Here is a 16,536-nt window from a genome sequence, read left to right on the forward strand (position 1 = left end):
TATATATATATGAAGTTAATATTTCAGAGACGGTGTTGGTCGTAGACCTCCTTCTTATTTTCGGAGAATTTAGAGACAACTCGAATCATAACCTCACTGTAAAAATTCCATAATTAATTAATTATTATTAAAATAAATGTTAGTATAATTCATAGGGTAAAAATAGAACAGCATTATACATCATAAGAAATATATTGATTGCTATCTCATTTCAATTACTAAAGCAAATGATTTAAGAAATAATAAACAAGGTATAAGGAATTAAAGAAAAAAAAGTAATATATAAAACAAATATAGAAATTAGAAAAGGTAAAAACAAGTAATAAAACAATAAAATAAAATAAAAGGTTTGAAAAACAAAGAAAAAGGGCATACGGATTTTCCATCCCTAACCCTAAGCCCCAATTCCTTTCTCTTCTCTTCCATTCCAGCGGCGGTAATGAAGGTGTGTTCATGGTGGTTCATACTCCGACGGTGGTTCCAGATTCGTGCCAACCCGTGAGCTTGCGTGATGGTGCGATGTCGTCTTCCCCTTTCCTCCATCTTCTTCACCTTTCCTTCTTCCTTCGTTCCAGCGGCAACGACAACGTAGGGAGGCGACGAGGAGGGTTCATCCATGGTTGGAACTGAGATGGTTAGGGAGACACAGTGATGACAAAGCCTCGAGGCCACCATCCTTTGTCATCCTCGGTGGTTCACCACCGCGATCACCGCTACGTCAAGGACAGGTAAAGTATCATGTCCCTTGAATGCAAGATGTTTTTTCTATTTACTGTTTATACCAATTGGTGAATTGAACTCAAAGTTCTTAACGGTGTGTTGTTGTTTTTTATTTACTTATTCTATGTTCTCGTGTTTTACCTTTCATCTTACAGATTGCTTAAATAAAAAAAAGACTTAGCATGCAGTAAATGGATGATGTGTTTTCTTGCTGAAGAGAAAATATTGCAAAAGGTCTCTGTTTTTATTTATTTTGTAATACCAGACTTACCGATGTTAACGACTAACACAAGTTCCAAATGTTTATGGCATGAGTAGCATTGGAAAACAAAACAACGTACATAAGGATTTACAAACCATGAAATAATTGTCATTTATGATGATTGAAATTGTAGTATGTGTAACTGAAATGATGGCAATTTTTGTTCTTCCAGGAATGCACTTTGCTATCTCTGCCCATCTATTTCCACATTCTCCCCTAAACCTTGGACATCTTCATTCTGACGCAACATAGGGGACTGGTGTGACCAATTCAAAGCTTCTTCATTTGTTATGAATTCAAGCAAACCTAATATGTTGAAACACCATCACAGCAAGTAAACCTATAGAACGCGCTCGTCATCAAAATCACTTGCATGAGTGTTCTTTGCAACATTAATATGGGGCTGATGTTGTTGCTTATGAGGAAAGTGGCTTTGTTGACTCCATAAGAACGTGTCTATGGCTGTCAAAGAAGAACCTGACCTAAGCATAGAAGAGTTTATATCCTTCATACTTCACTCTCATGAATTAGAATTTCACTAAAGCCATTGACGTGTCTAGAATTTTATTGACAATGTATATTGTAATGTTGTAAATGTTACGTAGAATTTGTGATACGAAGTATGTTGCCAATCTTCGTTTCTTCTAATGAGGATGGGTTTGGAAAATTTTGATTTTGACTTCTTTCTTTTGCGCCTTCTCCACATACTAATCATATCTTACATGGATGCTCACTCAAATCATGAAACCATGTTTTATTTTTTCACTGAGTCTTGCACAAGATAAAAGTAAGGGTCGGACAAAAGTAAGTATTCACAATAGTGTAAAGTTTTTTATATTGTCAGTATATTATCCACAATTAATTTGTAATACTTTTGTTTGAAAGTCAATAATAGTTAACATATGACCGATGTAGATTTACTAACAGTATAAAAAACATTTACATATTAATATATATATATTATAAATCATTTTGTTAAAGGCAATGATGCCCTTTGATGGAAACAAAATAATTCGTTATGGTCGGTTTTTAGGAAAGAATATAACACTAGCCTATTTCTTTTAGAAATTTGCGTTGATTACTAAAGAGGTATAGCGATGATGTTTCCTTGAGGCAATTCATTTTTTAAACTCAGATTACCCAATACTTGTTAATAAGAGTAATATTGATGCAATTAATAAGAGTAATATTGATGCAATTAATAAGAGTAATATTGATGCAATTAATAAGAGTAATATTGATGCATTGACAGTATAAAGAATTATGCACAATCAATGCATCCTCCACCATTCATTTAGATTACTTTTTGTGAAAAATCAAACATAATTGAAAATGAATGGTAGATAATGGAGTGACAGTGTAAAAAACTCTTTCACGATTAGTATATACGTCTTTTTCTCCTTTTCTATACCTACATAAAGCACCATATTGAAATTCATAATATTATCCTCAAGTTTTAGTATAATTACATAAATCACATTTTTTTTGTATCCACAAAGTACCATGTTGATATTCTTATATTATATTAACTACCACATGAGAAATAGGAAAAGTGTATCGAACCAAAAAGAATGAAAAATTACTGACTTGTATATGATTTAGATTTTTTACTATAATATATCGTAATTTGTTTAAGTTAATTATATTTATCAATTTTTTTTGTTTAAAATATTACACCTATATCTTTTATATTTATAGTTAGATTGTTATATGTATATAAAAAGTTACAGAATTTTTGTAAGTGGAAAAAATGGAAAGATAATTATGTAATCTGATTGTGGGGGTAATTTACTCTATTGTGAATTAGAATAAACTATCTCAAGAGTATAACTTTTAGCACTATGTTTTTAAAACGAGAAATACAATATGTTTTTAAAATGAGAAACGCATGCTATTTTAAAGTTATTTTAATTTTGAATTATCTTGTTAATCAAACGTCATTCTAGGTATGTGAAACGATTTTTTAATAAATTTACATGTTTATATATGTCAAAATTCTGCCCTTCCTCCATGAGTATGGTCTTTAAAAAAATTGTTTCAATTTATTAATTGCTTGGAAGTATTTTAAATATATATTTAATTTGTTAAAATTAATTTTATCGTTTTTATTTAACTCAATTAACAATGACACATAGCTCTTAATTGATTAACTTTATAATTTTTTTTTTCTAAAATTTTTCTAAATTTAATTATTTTTAAGAAAAAATGATAAATTGAAATATGCATATAAATTTTATATCAATCCTAACCATTGATGTAAAAACATTTGCTCTTATTCTCACCTTTTTTGCACTTGAAAATACTATTAGCATATCATTTAATGAATCTTAGATGATGTTTTCTTATGAGGAAATAACATTTGAGTTTCAGTAAAGAAAATCTTAGGATTGAATAATGTTTATATTGATAAAAACATCTCCTTCTGTATTCAGACAGAAATTGTTGTTTTCTATTTTGCAGAATAAAAATATAATTTCAATATATATATTATATATAAATATAAAAATGTTATATGATATAGTGTTTTTAACCATGCATGGACCTCACCTATTGTAACTTATTGTGAAGGTTCCCCATGATAAGACATTTGTAGCACGGAGGTCCATCTACTTTTATAAACTTTTTTCTTCATTCTCTTTAATTAGAAAATAAAACATGAATTAAATATATATTAATTTTATATTGTTTAATCAATGAAAATGAAATGATATACGAAATGATATAAACTTTGGGATATAAGATGTACTCTCAACGCTATACCTAGGCAGCCATTGGTTAATGAATGAAAGTAGAAGAAAAAAGAGTTAGAAGGAAATAAAAGTAGTTTGAATATGAGTTAATAATTTATTGTTTGGTACGATTGAAAATAGAAAAAACAAGAGGAAATAAACTATATGTTTAAACATAGTACATTTAAAATGATATAAATACCCTCATAATATAACTAAATAATTATTTAAAATGATATAACTAAATAATTATTTAAAATGACAACATAACTATGTAGTATTTCTAATTTTTAAACACTATTTCTAATGTTGCAAATTAAATAAATAAATAATTTATTTTTAATATGATTAATATTTTTAAGTAAATATACACTATAACTAAGTTTAATATAATAACTTTTATTTATAAAATTCAATAAAATCATTAACATTTTATACATTCTTCTAACTAATGTATCTAAATAAAGTATAACTCATCTATGATAATCACTTTTATATTTCTAACAATATCAATAATTTAATATTTGTGTTTTGTCTTTCTAATTTATTTATTATTTATCACTTTGTTGGTAATTTTAAGTAATTATGTTTATTTTTTATTCACTCAATTTTTATTGACAATACACAATTACTATTTATTTGTGAGTTTAGAAACAATGAAAGTAAAATTAAGTTAATTAATTTCACATGAAAATGAATATCAACAAAAAAGTTTACTACATTGTATATATTTTCACCTAAATTATAATTCTTTCAATTCATTCATGATGGAAGGACAAATTTAGAATTTTTGATAATTTTATCTCATTTTTTCATTTTCTTCACAAACTAGAAAGAATTTTTTTTGATAGGTCTCATACATATTTTTCTATTTCCCTTATTTTTAACTAGTGTGTACAGGCACTTCGTGCCTACCGGCGAATATTGTGTGATACTACATATTCAATTTTTTTGAATTAAAATGTATTTGTTGTGTTCGGTGTACATTATATTATATTTTTTTATGTTTATGATAATGTTTAATTTAAGGTGAGATATGTGGTTAATTAATGTATTAGTGGTAGTTGATTAGGATTATATAGTTTTTTTGTAAAAATTAAATAATGTTAAGGACAATATAGGAAATGAAAATTACATCATAATGGAAGTTTTTTCAAGTTTTGGCTTTATATATAGTATAGATGTTGAACCAAAAGGTCATTTTCCACTATATTTGTTTCCTCCTTTTTCTTTCATCTTTTTTTACATACAACCAAACATATAGTATAAAAGTAGGTCATTGTTTTGATGTATATGAACATGTTCTTTTTTTTTTTTGTACATACATGAACATATTCTTAAATACAGGAGATATATATACAGCCATAAAGTACAGTTACCCAAAACCAAATCAATTTTAGTTGCTTCTAATTAAAAAAGCGAAACCATAAACCGCCCCTTGTAATGCGATTTATTGTTTTTCTCCCACCGTGTCCGTATTACCACTTCTTCTCCCAACTTGCCAACTCCTCAAGACAAAGCCTTATAAATTGCTCAAAACCAAACACATTGTTATCATTCATTCTTCTACGTAAACCATTATTTCTCTCTCATTCTCTCCTTCCATTTCTCATTCAAACTCTTACCCCGATTCTCACTCATCGAAAAACTCCCCCAAACACACACTTACACACTCTCCATTACCACACACATAACATTAAAAAATAATAAACTTCACACCCATTTCTTAATTTCCTTCATTCTCAAAAAGCCATAAACTTCTCTCAACAGAAACAATGGCCACAAACCTTGGTTCATTAGAAACATACAAAGCACCATGCAACGACGTAGGTTGTTTACCAAATGGCGCCGTTTCCACCGTCAAAGGCTCATCACCTTCTTTATTAAGCACTCCTGACGCCACCCTAGGCCGCCACCTTGCCCGCCGTCTCGTCCAAGTTGGTGTCACCGACGTGTTTTCCGTTCCCGGTGACTTCAACCTCACCCTACTCGACCACCTCATTGCTGAGCCGGAACTCAACGTTATTGGTTGCTGCAATGAGCTTAACGCTGGCTACGCCGCTGATGGCTATGCTCGATGCCGTGGTGTCGGTGCATGCGTTGTTACGTTCACCGTCGGTGGCCTTAGTGTGCTGAATGCTATTGCTGGTGCTTATAGTGAGAACTTGCCACTTATTTGCATTGTTGGGGGTCCAAATACTAATGATTATGGAACTAATAGGATCCTGCATCACACTATTGGTTTACCTGATTTCAGCCAGGAACTTAGGTGTTTTCAAACAGTTACTTGCTACCAGGTAACAAATTTCAACACTTCATTATCATTATTATCATGACTTGATCATGAGATAATAGGTTCAAATCCTGTAAAAAGCTTGTTCACTTGCGAGACAAGCCTGAGTACATTTGCCATCTCTAGACGCCACTAAATATGAGTCTAATGCATTGGGCTGCCATTTTTTTAAACTTTTTTTAAGGTTTTAAATTTTGATTTGTGGCTGCAATTTTGGATGCAACTTTAATGTTTTGAAAGGATTCAAAACTGCATTGCTACAGCAATTGTAACAATGTTGAGTTTTGTGAATCTCCACGATCTTGATCCCAGTTGAAATGGTTTCTTTCTTTCATTATGTTGTTTTCGTTAAATGATTCATCGAGTTTCCAATATGGGTTAAGTTATTGTTGTTGTTTCAAGTTCCATGATGACAAAAAAAGTAACTTTATTTCTACAACTAATTTGGATAGGTTTTGGGAATAAGTATATCTTTTATAAGAGAAATGCCAGCAATATAGTCTTTGACATATACTCTGTATTGGGTGAATTTCATGTGCTATGTGGATTTTTAACATGAGATCCATTAGGTCAATTGTAATAATCTCGTGATTTAGTAGATCTCATGTGAAACTCACTAAATCGTAGGTAATGTGCTGATAATAATGTATAGAAAAATGTGTGCAAAAAAGCATTTTTTTATGATGAAATTAAAAATGAGAATTGTTTTATTTTTGTCGTTTTGGTGTACTATTTTTCCGATTGTTTTCTGAAATGAAAAGGAAAGTATACAAATGTTTTGTTTTGGTTCTTGTTGGATTTCTGAATCCAGTGTTTTGAGGCATTTGATTTTGGTGGTTGTTTTGATAGGCTGTGGTGAATAACTTGGAAGATGCTCATGAAATGATTGATGGCGCGATCTCAACCGCGGTCAAAGAAAGCAAGCCTGTTTATATAAGCATAAGCTGTAACTTGGCTTCCATTCCTCATCCCACTTTCATTCGTGACCCTGTTCCATTTTCATTGTCTCCTAAGTAAGTCTTTTTTGTCATTTTTTGTGTTCATTTGCCTCCAGCTTTTGTGAAGAAACCCTGTTATGAATATTGTTAATGTTTAGTCTCATCTAGTGTTTTAAATTGTGGTAGTGGTTGTGGTTACTGTGATTGCGATCATTGCATGCGGATTGCGGCCGTTGCAATGTGAATTATTTTGTGAGTAAAAAAATATTTTTGATATCAATGTGGTCTGATGCTGTCCAATGCGGTTGCGTTGCACCCTGACGCGGTCTAAATGCGGTCTGATGTGGTTGTGTTATGGTCCGTTGTGGTCGCATCACTGTAATATTGCGGTCGTGATGCAGTCCTCAATTTGAAACACTTCTCATATGATTTTATTTTTATAATGTTTGGTGTATTATAGAACGAGCAATTCAACTGGGTTAGAGGCAGCAGTGGAAGCAGCAGCAGATTTTCTAAACAAGGCAGTGAAACCAGTATTGGTGGGTGGTCCTAAACTAAGGGTAGCAAAGGCAAGTGATGCTTTTGTTGATCTGGCTGATGCAAGTGGTTATGCATATGCTGTGATGCCATCAGCTAAAGGACTAGTTCCTGAGCACCATCCTCACTTCATTGGGACTTTTTGGGGTGCTGTGAGTACTGCTTTTTGTGCCGAGATTGTGGAGTCTGCCGATGCATACTTATTTGCTGGACCAATTTTCAATGATTACAGTTCTGTTGGGTACTCACTCCTTCTCAAGAAAGAGAAGGCCATAATTGTGCAGCCTGACCGGGTTGTGATTGGGAACGGACCTGCATTTGGGTGTGTCTTGATGAAGGACTTCTTGAAGGCACTTGGGAAGCGTCTCAAGCACAATGAAACTTCATATGAAAATTACCGTAGGATATTCGTTCCCGATGGCCGTCCTGTGAAATCTGAACCCAGAGAAGCCTTGAGGGTTAATGTTCTGTTTCAACATATACAGAATATGCTCTCTGGTGATACAGCTGTGATTGCTGAAACCGGGGACTCATGGTTTAACTGCCAAAAGCTGAAATTGCCAAAAGGATGTGGGTAAGTATATGAAATAATTTCATTTGCTGTGCTAAAGTCATCTTATTTCTCATAGTGTTATTAGTTGGTGATATAAGTTATTATGACAGGTATGAGTTCCAAATGCAATATGGCTCAATTGGATGGTCTGTTGGCGCAACTCTTGGCTATGCACAAGCTGTTCCGGAGAAGCGAGTGATTGCTTGCATCGGTGATGGAAGCTTTCAGGTCTGACTTGCATAAAGTGCATATGTTTCAAAATGTGTCCTAAAGTTTTTGTTTGTATTTGGTACACTTACCCTGAGATTTTACTCAACAATGCTATTTTAATCTTGATTCATAAAATACTCTTATGCAGGTGACAGCACAGGATGTGTCCACAATGCTGAGATGTGAACAGAAGACCATCCTCTTCCTGATAAATAATGGTGGATACACTATTGAAGTTGAAATTCATGATGGACCATACAATGTTATTAAGAACTGGAATTACACTGGTTTGGTTGATGCAATCCACAATGGTGATGGAAAATGCTGGACCACTAAGGTAATGAATGATTCTTAACATAGTCCATTCTTATATATTCTTCTCAAAATTTGGTTGCTACAAATAGATTTAGAGAGAAGAACATGTATCTTGTAAAGTTAGTTTTACATGCAATATTTTCTTTATAAAAAGTGCATTATCAAAAAATGCTACATATGTATATGTCATTTTCTTAAATAAAATGTTTTTTCAATAAACATGATTTATAATAGAATACTACAACATCATTCGATCATGTAGCTGTGTCCACCTAGTGGGATTAAGGATTGATGTTATATGTATATGCCATTTTTATATTCCATTTCTCAATTTCAATATAACGATACTATTAGCCATTCAAATTGCAGACTGTATCACGTAATGTGGCCGTAGTATTGTGGTTGAGGTGATCTCTACAACCGTATCACAATACAATTATGGTATAACACCGAATCACAATGATGTGGCCCCATCGGGTAGCAACACAACTGCATCAGACCGCATGAGGCCGTACACACCATATCAAAATCAAAAATATTTTTTAATCACAACATAATTCACACCATAACGGCCAAAATCTGCATTGCAAAGGCTACAATAACCACAATAGCTATAACCGTGACTGCAATTTAAAAGAGGGTATAATATGTATTGATTATTGTATAATTTATTTCAGGTGACATGTGAAGAAGAGCTTATTGAAGCAATTGGGACAGCAACAGGAGAGAAGAAGGACTGCTTTTGTTTCATTGAGGTGATTGCTCACAAGGATGATACTAGCAAAGAATTGCTTGAATGGGGTTCTAGGGTCTGTTCTGCTAATAGCCGCCCTCCTAATCCTCAGTGAATATCACACACTTGAAGCAGTATCATATGTTACTTTAATGTTATTTAATTATGAAGTTTAGATTCCATTATGAGGCTTTAATTTAGATGCAATGCGGATTTATTAAAGTGAGTGCACTTGTATTGTGTAAACTTTTCCATTTCTAATATTAAGTGGTCTACCACCTCTTATTGTGTTACTCTTCTTCTTGATTCTTGTGTTTTGAGCATCTTTCTTCTGTTCACTGTGGAAAACTGCAGAATTAAGTATACAGTATCATAATTTATAAAGGGGATGTTAATATTTTGGACAATTTTCTGAACATCTTTGTCTTTGATAAGTTATATCACGTACTTTTTCTAATCATAATTGCATAATCAATATATTATATATCTGTATTATTTTTTTAATAACATAATGATGATTAAAATGAATGATGGATAATGGAATTAAAAATGGATGACAGAGTGATGAAATTAAAAAATATGAATTTGTAGTGTATAAAAATATGTACATATATTTTGTCTCTCAATTTAATTTTATTGTGATAAATAATTCATAACATCCTCTTCTGCTCATAACCTCATCTCTATTATTTGTATTGATTAATCCAAGTTTAATATAAATATATTATTTTTTATTTTTAAATTTATATTTATACAATAATATTTAATTGATTCAGGAAAAGAAATGAAACAACTTTATAGATAAATGATCTATTCTCATTATGGGCTCTTCATCCGAAATGAATCAAAAGTTAAAATTCGGTGAATCAGATAAAAGTGAATAGCACTAGCCCTGAAATAATAAAATATTTGAAAATGACCATAAAAGAGTTTAATTATGAAAATAAAATATCTTCTCATATCATTATATCAGGAAATAACTTATCTCCTTAAATCTATTCAGTATTTGACATGTTAAAAATTAAGTGAATCTAAAGAGATAAGTTATATCTGTTGAAAGAAAAGAAAGAAAACAAGAACTTAATCGATTAAGATACGGATAATCGATTATCGTGTGATGTAAGAAGAAGGGAAATTGAATAATACTTTTTTCGCCTTTTCATTTCAGCTACAGTGTCTTTTATAACAGAAATAACAGACTGTTTAATCAATTATGCAATCTATTAATCGATTTACGAAACTAGCTAAATGAATTACATTATTCTCAACACTCTCCCTTAATTCATACTAGCTAAGCTTATCACACCAAGTTTCCTTCTCTGCCTTTGAAAATCATTTCTTTTTAGTGGTTTTGTGAGTATGTCAGCTTGTTGTTCTTGAGTGTTGCAAAATTCTAGCTTCAAGTTGTCCTTCTCCACTTGGTCCCTCCAGAAATGATATTTGGTTTCTATATGCTTGCTCCTGCCATGAGACACTTGATTCTTTGCTAAATTGATGGCTGATTTGTTGTCCACCAACAACAAGATTGGTTCATTCATTAGCATTCCTAACTCCATGAGGAATGATTGCAACCAAAGTGATCGTTGTCCTCCCAAGCAGGTTGCAATTATTCTGCTTCACATGATGATAGAACAACAACCCTTTGCTTCTTAAAGCACTAACTCACAACTGCATTGTCAAGCTCGAATAGATATCAACTTGTGCTCTTTCTATCATCTTTATCACCACACCAATCAACATCAGTATAGCCATAGATTGTGCTAAGTTCTCTACTTTTGTTGGTAGGGAACATGACACCATAGTCCAAACTTCCCTTGAGATATCCGAGTATCCTCTTTAGTGCCTGCATATGTGAATATTTAGGATGTTCCATGTATCTACTAACCAATCCAACACCATAAGCTAAGTCTGGTCTTGAGTTGCAAATGTATCTTAGAGATCCTATCATTTGCCTATAAAGAGTTGAGTCAACTGATTCATCTTTAGTGTCTTCCTTGCGTAGAGTGTGACTAGTTTCAACAGGTGATGAGGCTGGGTTCCACTCTAGCATATTGAACCTCGTAAGTACATCAGTAATGTACTTCCTTTGATGCATTAATATCCCTTCCTTAGTCATGGAAAATTCAATCCCTAAGAAATATGAGAGTTCCTAGATCTGATATTTCAAACTCAAGTTTCAGCTTTGATATGAGCCAGTCAATTTCACCATCCTTGCAGCCAGTTATTAGTAAGTCATCTACATATATGCATATTATAATTAATGCTTCAGTAGAGATACCTTTTGTATAAATGTCATGCTTACTTGTGCATCTAAGTGCTCTTAGCTTCAATAGAAAACCATTTATCCTCTTGTTCCATGCCATGGGTGCTTGTCTCAAACCATAGAGTGCTTTATGCAATCTATACACATTCTCCTTTTGATTCTTAACTTCAAAGCCGGGAGGTTGTGTTACATACACTTCCTTGTCTAAAGGGCCATTCAAGAAGGCTGATTTCACATCCAACTGAAGATGCAAGCATGCATCACATATGTTTTGATGAAGACAAATGACACATATAGTTTGATGAAGACAAAAGGTTTATATAGACAAGGATCAACAACATGATTAAATGTTCAAGGACAAGCTTGAGAGGATGAGCAAATCAACAAACAACAAGTATCAACAATGAAGTCAAGACTCAAGTTCATACAAGGCAAATCATTCAAAAGAGGATCTAGAGGCTAAGTCTTTAATATCTTTATTAGGTCTTAAGATGCTTGCTTAGTAAGATTCAAGGCTAGGATGAACCCCCATTGGAAGTCTCACAAGCTAAAATCAATCATATCTAAAATGAGACTTACATGCATACATACATGATTTACATGCACATACATACATACATGATCATATGTTTTGAATGCATGTAAAAAGTGTTTTTAAATCATACATCATTCAAAGGCATGCATCATTAGTTTATAAATCATGTAGGAGGTTCATTCATAATTGAAATATATTTTTAGAAAACCATTAATCAATTAACAGATATGTTAATCGATTAATCATTAATTTCTTGGGAACCCGTTAATCGATTAAACCAGCTCGTTAATCGATTAAGTGAGGGGTTAATTGATTAAGAGTTGTTAGTATTTTTGTTTTATGTTATTTTCAAGAACCCGTTAATCGATTAAGATTAAGTATAATCGATTAAGTGCAGTTTAAAATAGAAAAGTATTTTAACCCAAGTTTTTCATATTGCTTCATATTTGAGAAAAACGTTTCATAGAGTTAGAACACATATTCGAAATAAAGAGTTTACACATATTGTTCAAGAAATCTAAAGCTCTAACTTTCATATCTTTAGAGAGATTTCAAAGTGTTCTTTTGAGAAAAGAAAAGGGTGAATCTTTATAAGATACCCGTTGAGCTTTATTGTTAAATCTTTTGTTGAAAAAGAAACCTTGCATCTCACATAGTCTGTTTATGTAATTGTGAGATCTTTGAGAAGGGTTCTTGGATTGTGAGAAGATTGTAAAATCTACAAATTTAGGTGCACATATAACTTGATGAAAATTGTTAGACTAAGGCATTAACATATTCTCTTGGTGTGTTGTATCACCATAGAAGGAGAATAGGTTTGGGAAAAATCCTAGTTGTTGTTAGGTGTGTCTTCACAAGAAGCAAGAGGTCTTGGTATTGAGCGATAACTGTCAAGTTCATAGAGATCAAGAAAGTATCATCTCGTGTCTTGTATTGGAAGTGTGTTTGTAACGAACATTTATTTTCCATGGTAAATAAAAATCTCCCAAGATCAGAAGCGTAGGCCTGGATGTAGTTTGCAAGTGTACCCGCAAAAGAACCATGATAAAAGCCGTGTCTCATTCTTCTTTCCCCTTATCTTTTACATTTCCGTATTACTTAATTTAGTTAACTTGACATGCATATAATTTTGTGTTAGTTGCATGTTCTGTATTGTGCATTTACTGTTCTTAACTGTCTGTAATAAGTGCATATAAGTTTAGTAGAATCTTGGTAATCTTGGAGATTGAAAGAAAATTGTTTTCATTGAAAAAGAACTAAATAATCGATTAAGTTGTTTATTTAATCGATTAATAGAAGATTGAGTTAATCGATTAAATTTGCATATACTCGATTAAATAGTGTATAATTTTGTGTTTTCCCTTTGTTTTTCGAGCAACGGTAATCGTGTACCGTATCACCTATTCACCCCCCTCTAGGTAAGTAACAGAGCCATGTGCGGACCCAACAAGTGATATCAGATCTAGTACGATCGTGCTAGCTTAGCCGCTTAGATTGTTGATCCTAGGCACTTTTAGCATGGGCTCCTCTAACCCGTTTAGCGGTGATGGCACATTCATCGTCTGCCATTCGATTTTCAATGGTGAGGGGCACGCCTACTGGAAAATCCGAATGACGATTTTTATTGAGGCCATTGATACTGAAATTTGGGATTCCGTAGAATATGGATCATTCGTTCCACTGCACATAGTGAACAGAGAAACGAAAGAGAAACCTAGAAGTCTCTTGAGCAACGAGGAAAAGAGAAAAGTGCAACTTGATTTGAAAGAAAAAAACATTATAATCTCTGCACTCTCATACGATGAGTTCTTTAGATTTTCTTAGTGCGATAGTGCCAAGGATATGTGGGTCACTTTACAAGTAACCCACGAAGGCACTAGTGAGGTCAAACGATCTAGATGGAATACATTGATGTATGAGTTATTTCGTATATTTCTACATGAGTCTATTTCTGATTTGAAAAACGATTTACTCACATTATTAATCATCTCATTGCATTAGATAAGCCATTTTCCAAACATGAACTATCTGTTAAAGTGTTCAGATGTCTGGACAGGAAATGGCAACCCAATGCGACTGCCATCGTGGAGTCAAAGGACTTAGAACAAATGACGCTGACAACTTTATTTGGCAAACTTCAAGAACATGAGTTGGAATTAAGATTTTTGACACTCAATGAACCAATGGACGAGAACATCAAAGAAACCTTCCTTCAAAGCAACAAGATCACATTCAAGAGGCCAAAAGGAGACATATGATGATGATCAATCCAATTCTGACACGGATGATGAAGCTATGTCCCTCCTTATCAACAAACTCATAAAGTACTTAAGAAAGAATGGAGGAACCAAGAAGCTTCATAAGGAAGATGAAGAAAGTTCAATCAAGATGAGCAAGAATCCCAAAGAAAATGCATCTTGGCATAGGAGTAGGAACTCTTCCAAGAAGATTGAACATAATCACAAGAAAGACTCTCGGGACATCAAAGCTAAGAAGGCATACATCGTTTGGGATGAACCTGAAGAGGACGATTCGTCAACAAGCATCTCGGAAGATGAAGGATCAAGCAAGATTTGTCTAATGGCTCAAAATCTGAATTCTTGCAAAGTAAGTGAGCAAGATGAGCCTAGTGAGGTATACAAATCCAATTCTATTTCAAATTCTGATATACTTCCCATTCATGACATGTTTTATGATGCTTATATTGAAATGCATGAAGATCTTAAAGTGTTAACTAAAAAGAATATAGAAAGAAAAAGGTTAAGTTTAAATCTTGAAAAGAAAATATGTGAATTGCAAAACTTAATTGATATGTTGAAAATTGAAAATGAAACCTTAGATGCTAAATATGCTATCTCTTCATGTGATTGTACTTCTAACTTAAATGTGACAGCTATTTGTGAAAATTGCATTTGCATGGAAAATGAAAATAAAAGCTTAAATGATAAACTTTCTAATTTCACATCTAGTAATCACAATTCAAATAACACATTTCACACGAAACGAGTAAATGTTCTGAAAATTTCATATCTTGAATCCCCTACTTGCTTTTATTGTGGATTGTATGGTCATAATTTGAATTCATGTAATGTTAGAATGCATGATGTTACAAATGAAAATTGTATGTGGATTCCTAAGAAACAAAATCCCCAAGCTACTAACATCAAGGGAACCAAGATTAGTTGGGTACCCAAGAAAAGCAAGTAATTGTGTTTTGTAGGTGTGCCTAAGGACATATGAACTTCAACTTTCATATGGGCAGCAAATGTTCTAGGCACATGGAAGGTGAGAAGTTCAAACTTCTTTGACTTGTCACCAAAGGAAAAAGACTACGACACTTATGAGCAACTTGTCATCACAAATGCTTGAAGTTAGGAAGTATTGTGCAACAAAGGTAAAATAAGGTACCTCTTCTTAACTACAAGTATCACATACTTTAAGTGTCATAAATATATTCTATAATGAAATCCTAGCAATGACATAAAATCAAGAATCATGAATTCCTCCATAAATCACTTTTAGGCCTAATGCTTTGTGTTTTACATTTACATACTCTTAAATGCAAACATGATATTATTGAACTCACCAAGAGATCACTTTCCTTGACTAAAACAAAATTTGATTTTTCTTGAGTACTTAATACTCAAATATAACAATGCCAACTCAATTCTAAAACTCTAAGCATAATACTCACAAGAACATATTCTATATGAGAAAATTATGCAAAGGTTTTCACATAACAGATTTCACAATTTTCAGAAAACGGACTTTTCTTACTTTCACTTTAAAATCAAATCGAGAAAACAAGAATGAATGATATGCATAAAAAGCCCTAGAGATGCATGCTATAACTTCAATTTCTAAGCCCTATTCAACATGCTCTTATTCTCTATACTTTTCTAATGCAACCTATACGACAATGAATGCTCAAAGATCTTCTTAATATGCAAATATGAAAATTTGAACCTTATGCCACATGGGCTAGAATTTCTGCATTTATACCAAACATATTGATACTACTATTAATCAATTATGTATCCACTTATTCGATTAACGGGCTATAAAAAGTTAGTTTTTATGTTATGTCTTAATCGATTATATAGTGTCTTAATCGATTAACACACCGTCAACATCAGATTGGTTAGCTACTAGAATTCACGATAATCGATTATACAAACTACTTAATCGATTATACTGATTGAATTTTTTTTTCTTGATGTAAGATAAACTACCTATACGATATGCACATGCTATACATACTTTTCCAAATATAGTATCTTTAATGCATAATACTATGTATGTGAATGCATGAGCCTACTTATCATATTATATCTAGATGTGATGTTCAATTTTAATCTTATTTATATTAAGGATCTTGTGAGACCTCATCTAGGTTTACCTAACCTAGACTTGATCTAAGGCAATCATTGTAAGAACGAGGACGCAAC

At 32.5% G+C, this 16,536-nt stretch overlaps 2 protein-coding genes across 3 annotated transcripts in view; one reads left to right on the forward strand and one right to left on the reverse strand.

Annotated features, from left to right (window-relative positions):
• Positions 1-9,600, forward strand: part of LOC109361217 (pyruvate decarboxylase 2-like) — a 16,624-nt gene extending 7,024 nt beyond the window's left edge. Inside the window, exons 2-7 of one of the 2 annotated variants that reach the window (XM_019606595.1) lie at positions 5,482-6,008; positions 6,854-7,017; positions 7,403-8,053; positions 8,143-8,260; positions 8,391-8,579; positions 9,235-9,600. In XM_019606595.1, coding sequence (XP_019462140.1) covers positions 5,487-6,008; positions 6,854-7,017; positions 7,403-8,053; positions 8,143-8,260; positions 8,391-8,579; positions 9,235-9,405 — 1,815 coding nt within the window. In that variant the 5' untranslated portion in view covers positions 5,482-5,486 and the 3' untranslated portion in view covers positions 9,406-9,600. Of the gene's footprint in view, positions 1-5,272; positions 6,009-6,853; positions 7,018-7,402; positions 8,054-8,142; positions 8,261-8,390; positions 8,580-9,234 lie in introns of those variants that run through there. The other variant, XM_019606594.1, reaches the window with a different exon arrangement.
• Positions 10,984-11,406, reverse strand: LOC109359870 (uncharacterized mitochondrial protein AtMg00810-like). The gene has a single exon (XM_019604563.1). The coding sequence runs from the start codon at positions 11,404-11,406 to the stop codon at positions 10,984-10,986; it is 423 nt and encodes a 140-aa protein (XP_019460108.1).

This window comes from Lupinus angustifolius, chromosome LG11 (genome assembly GCF_001865875.1).
Source record: "Lupinus angustifolius cultivar Tanjil chromosome LG11, LupAngTanjil_v1.0, whole genome shotgun sequence".
In the NCBI taxonomy this organism is placed as follows: Eukaryota; Viridiplantae; Streptophyta; class Magnoliopsida; order Fabales; family Fabaceae; genus Lupinus; species Lupinus angustifolius.

Bases quoted from the DNA above. Each gene is read 5' to 3' on its own strand.
- LOC109359870 (XM_019604563.1), bottom strand. From the start codon at position 11,406: ATGACTAAGGAAGGGATATTAATGCATCAAAGGAAGTACATTACTGAT.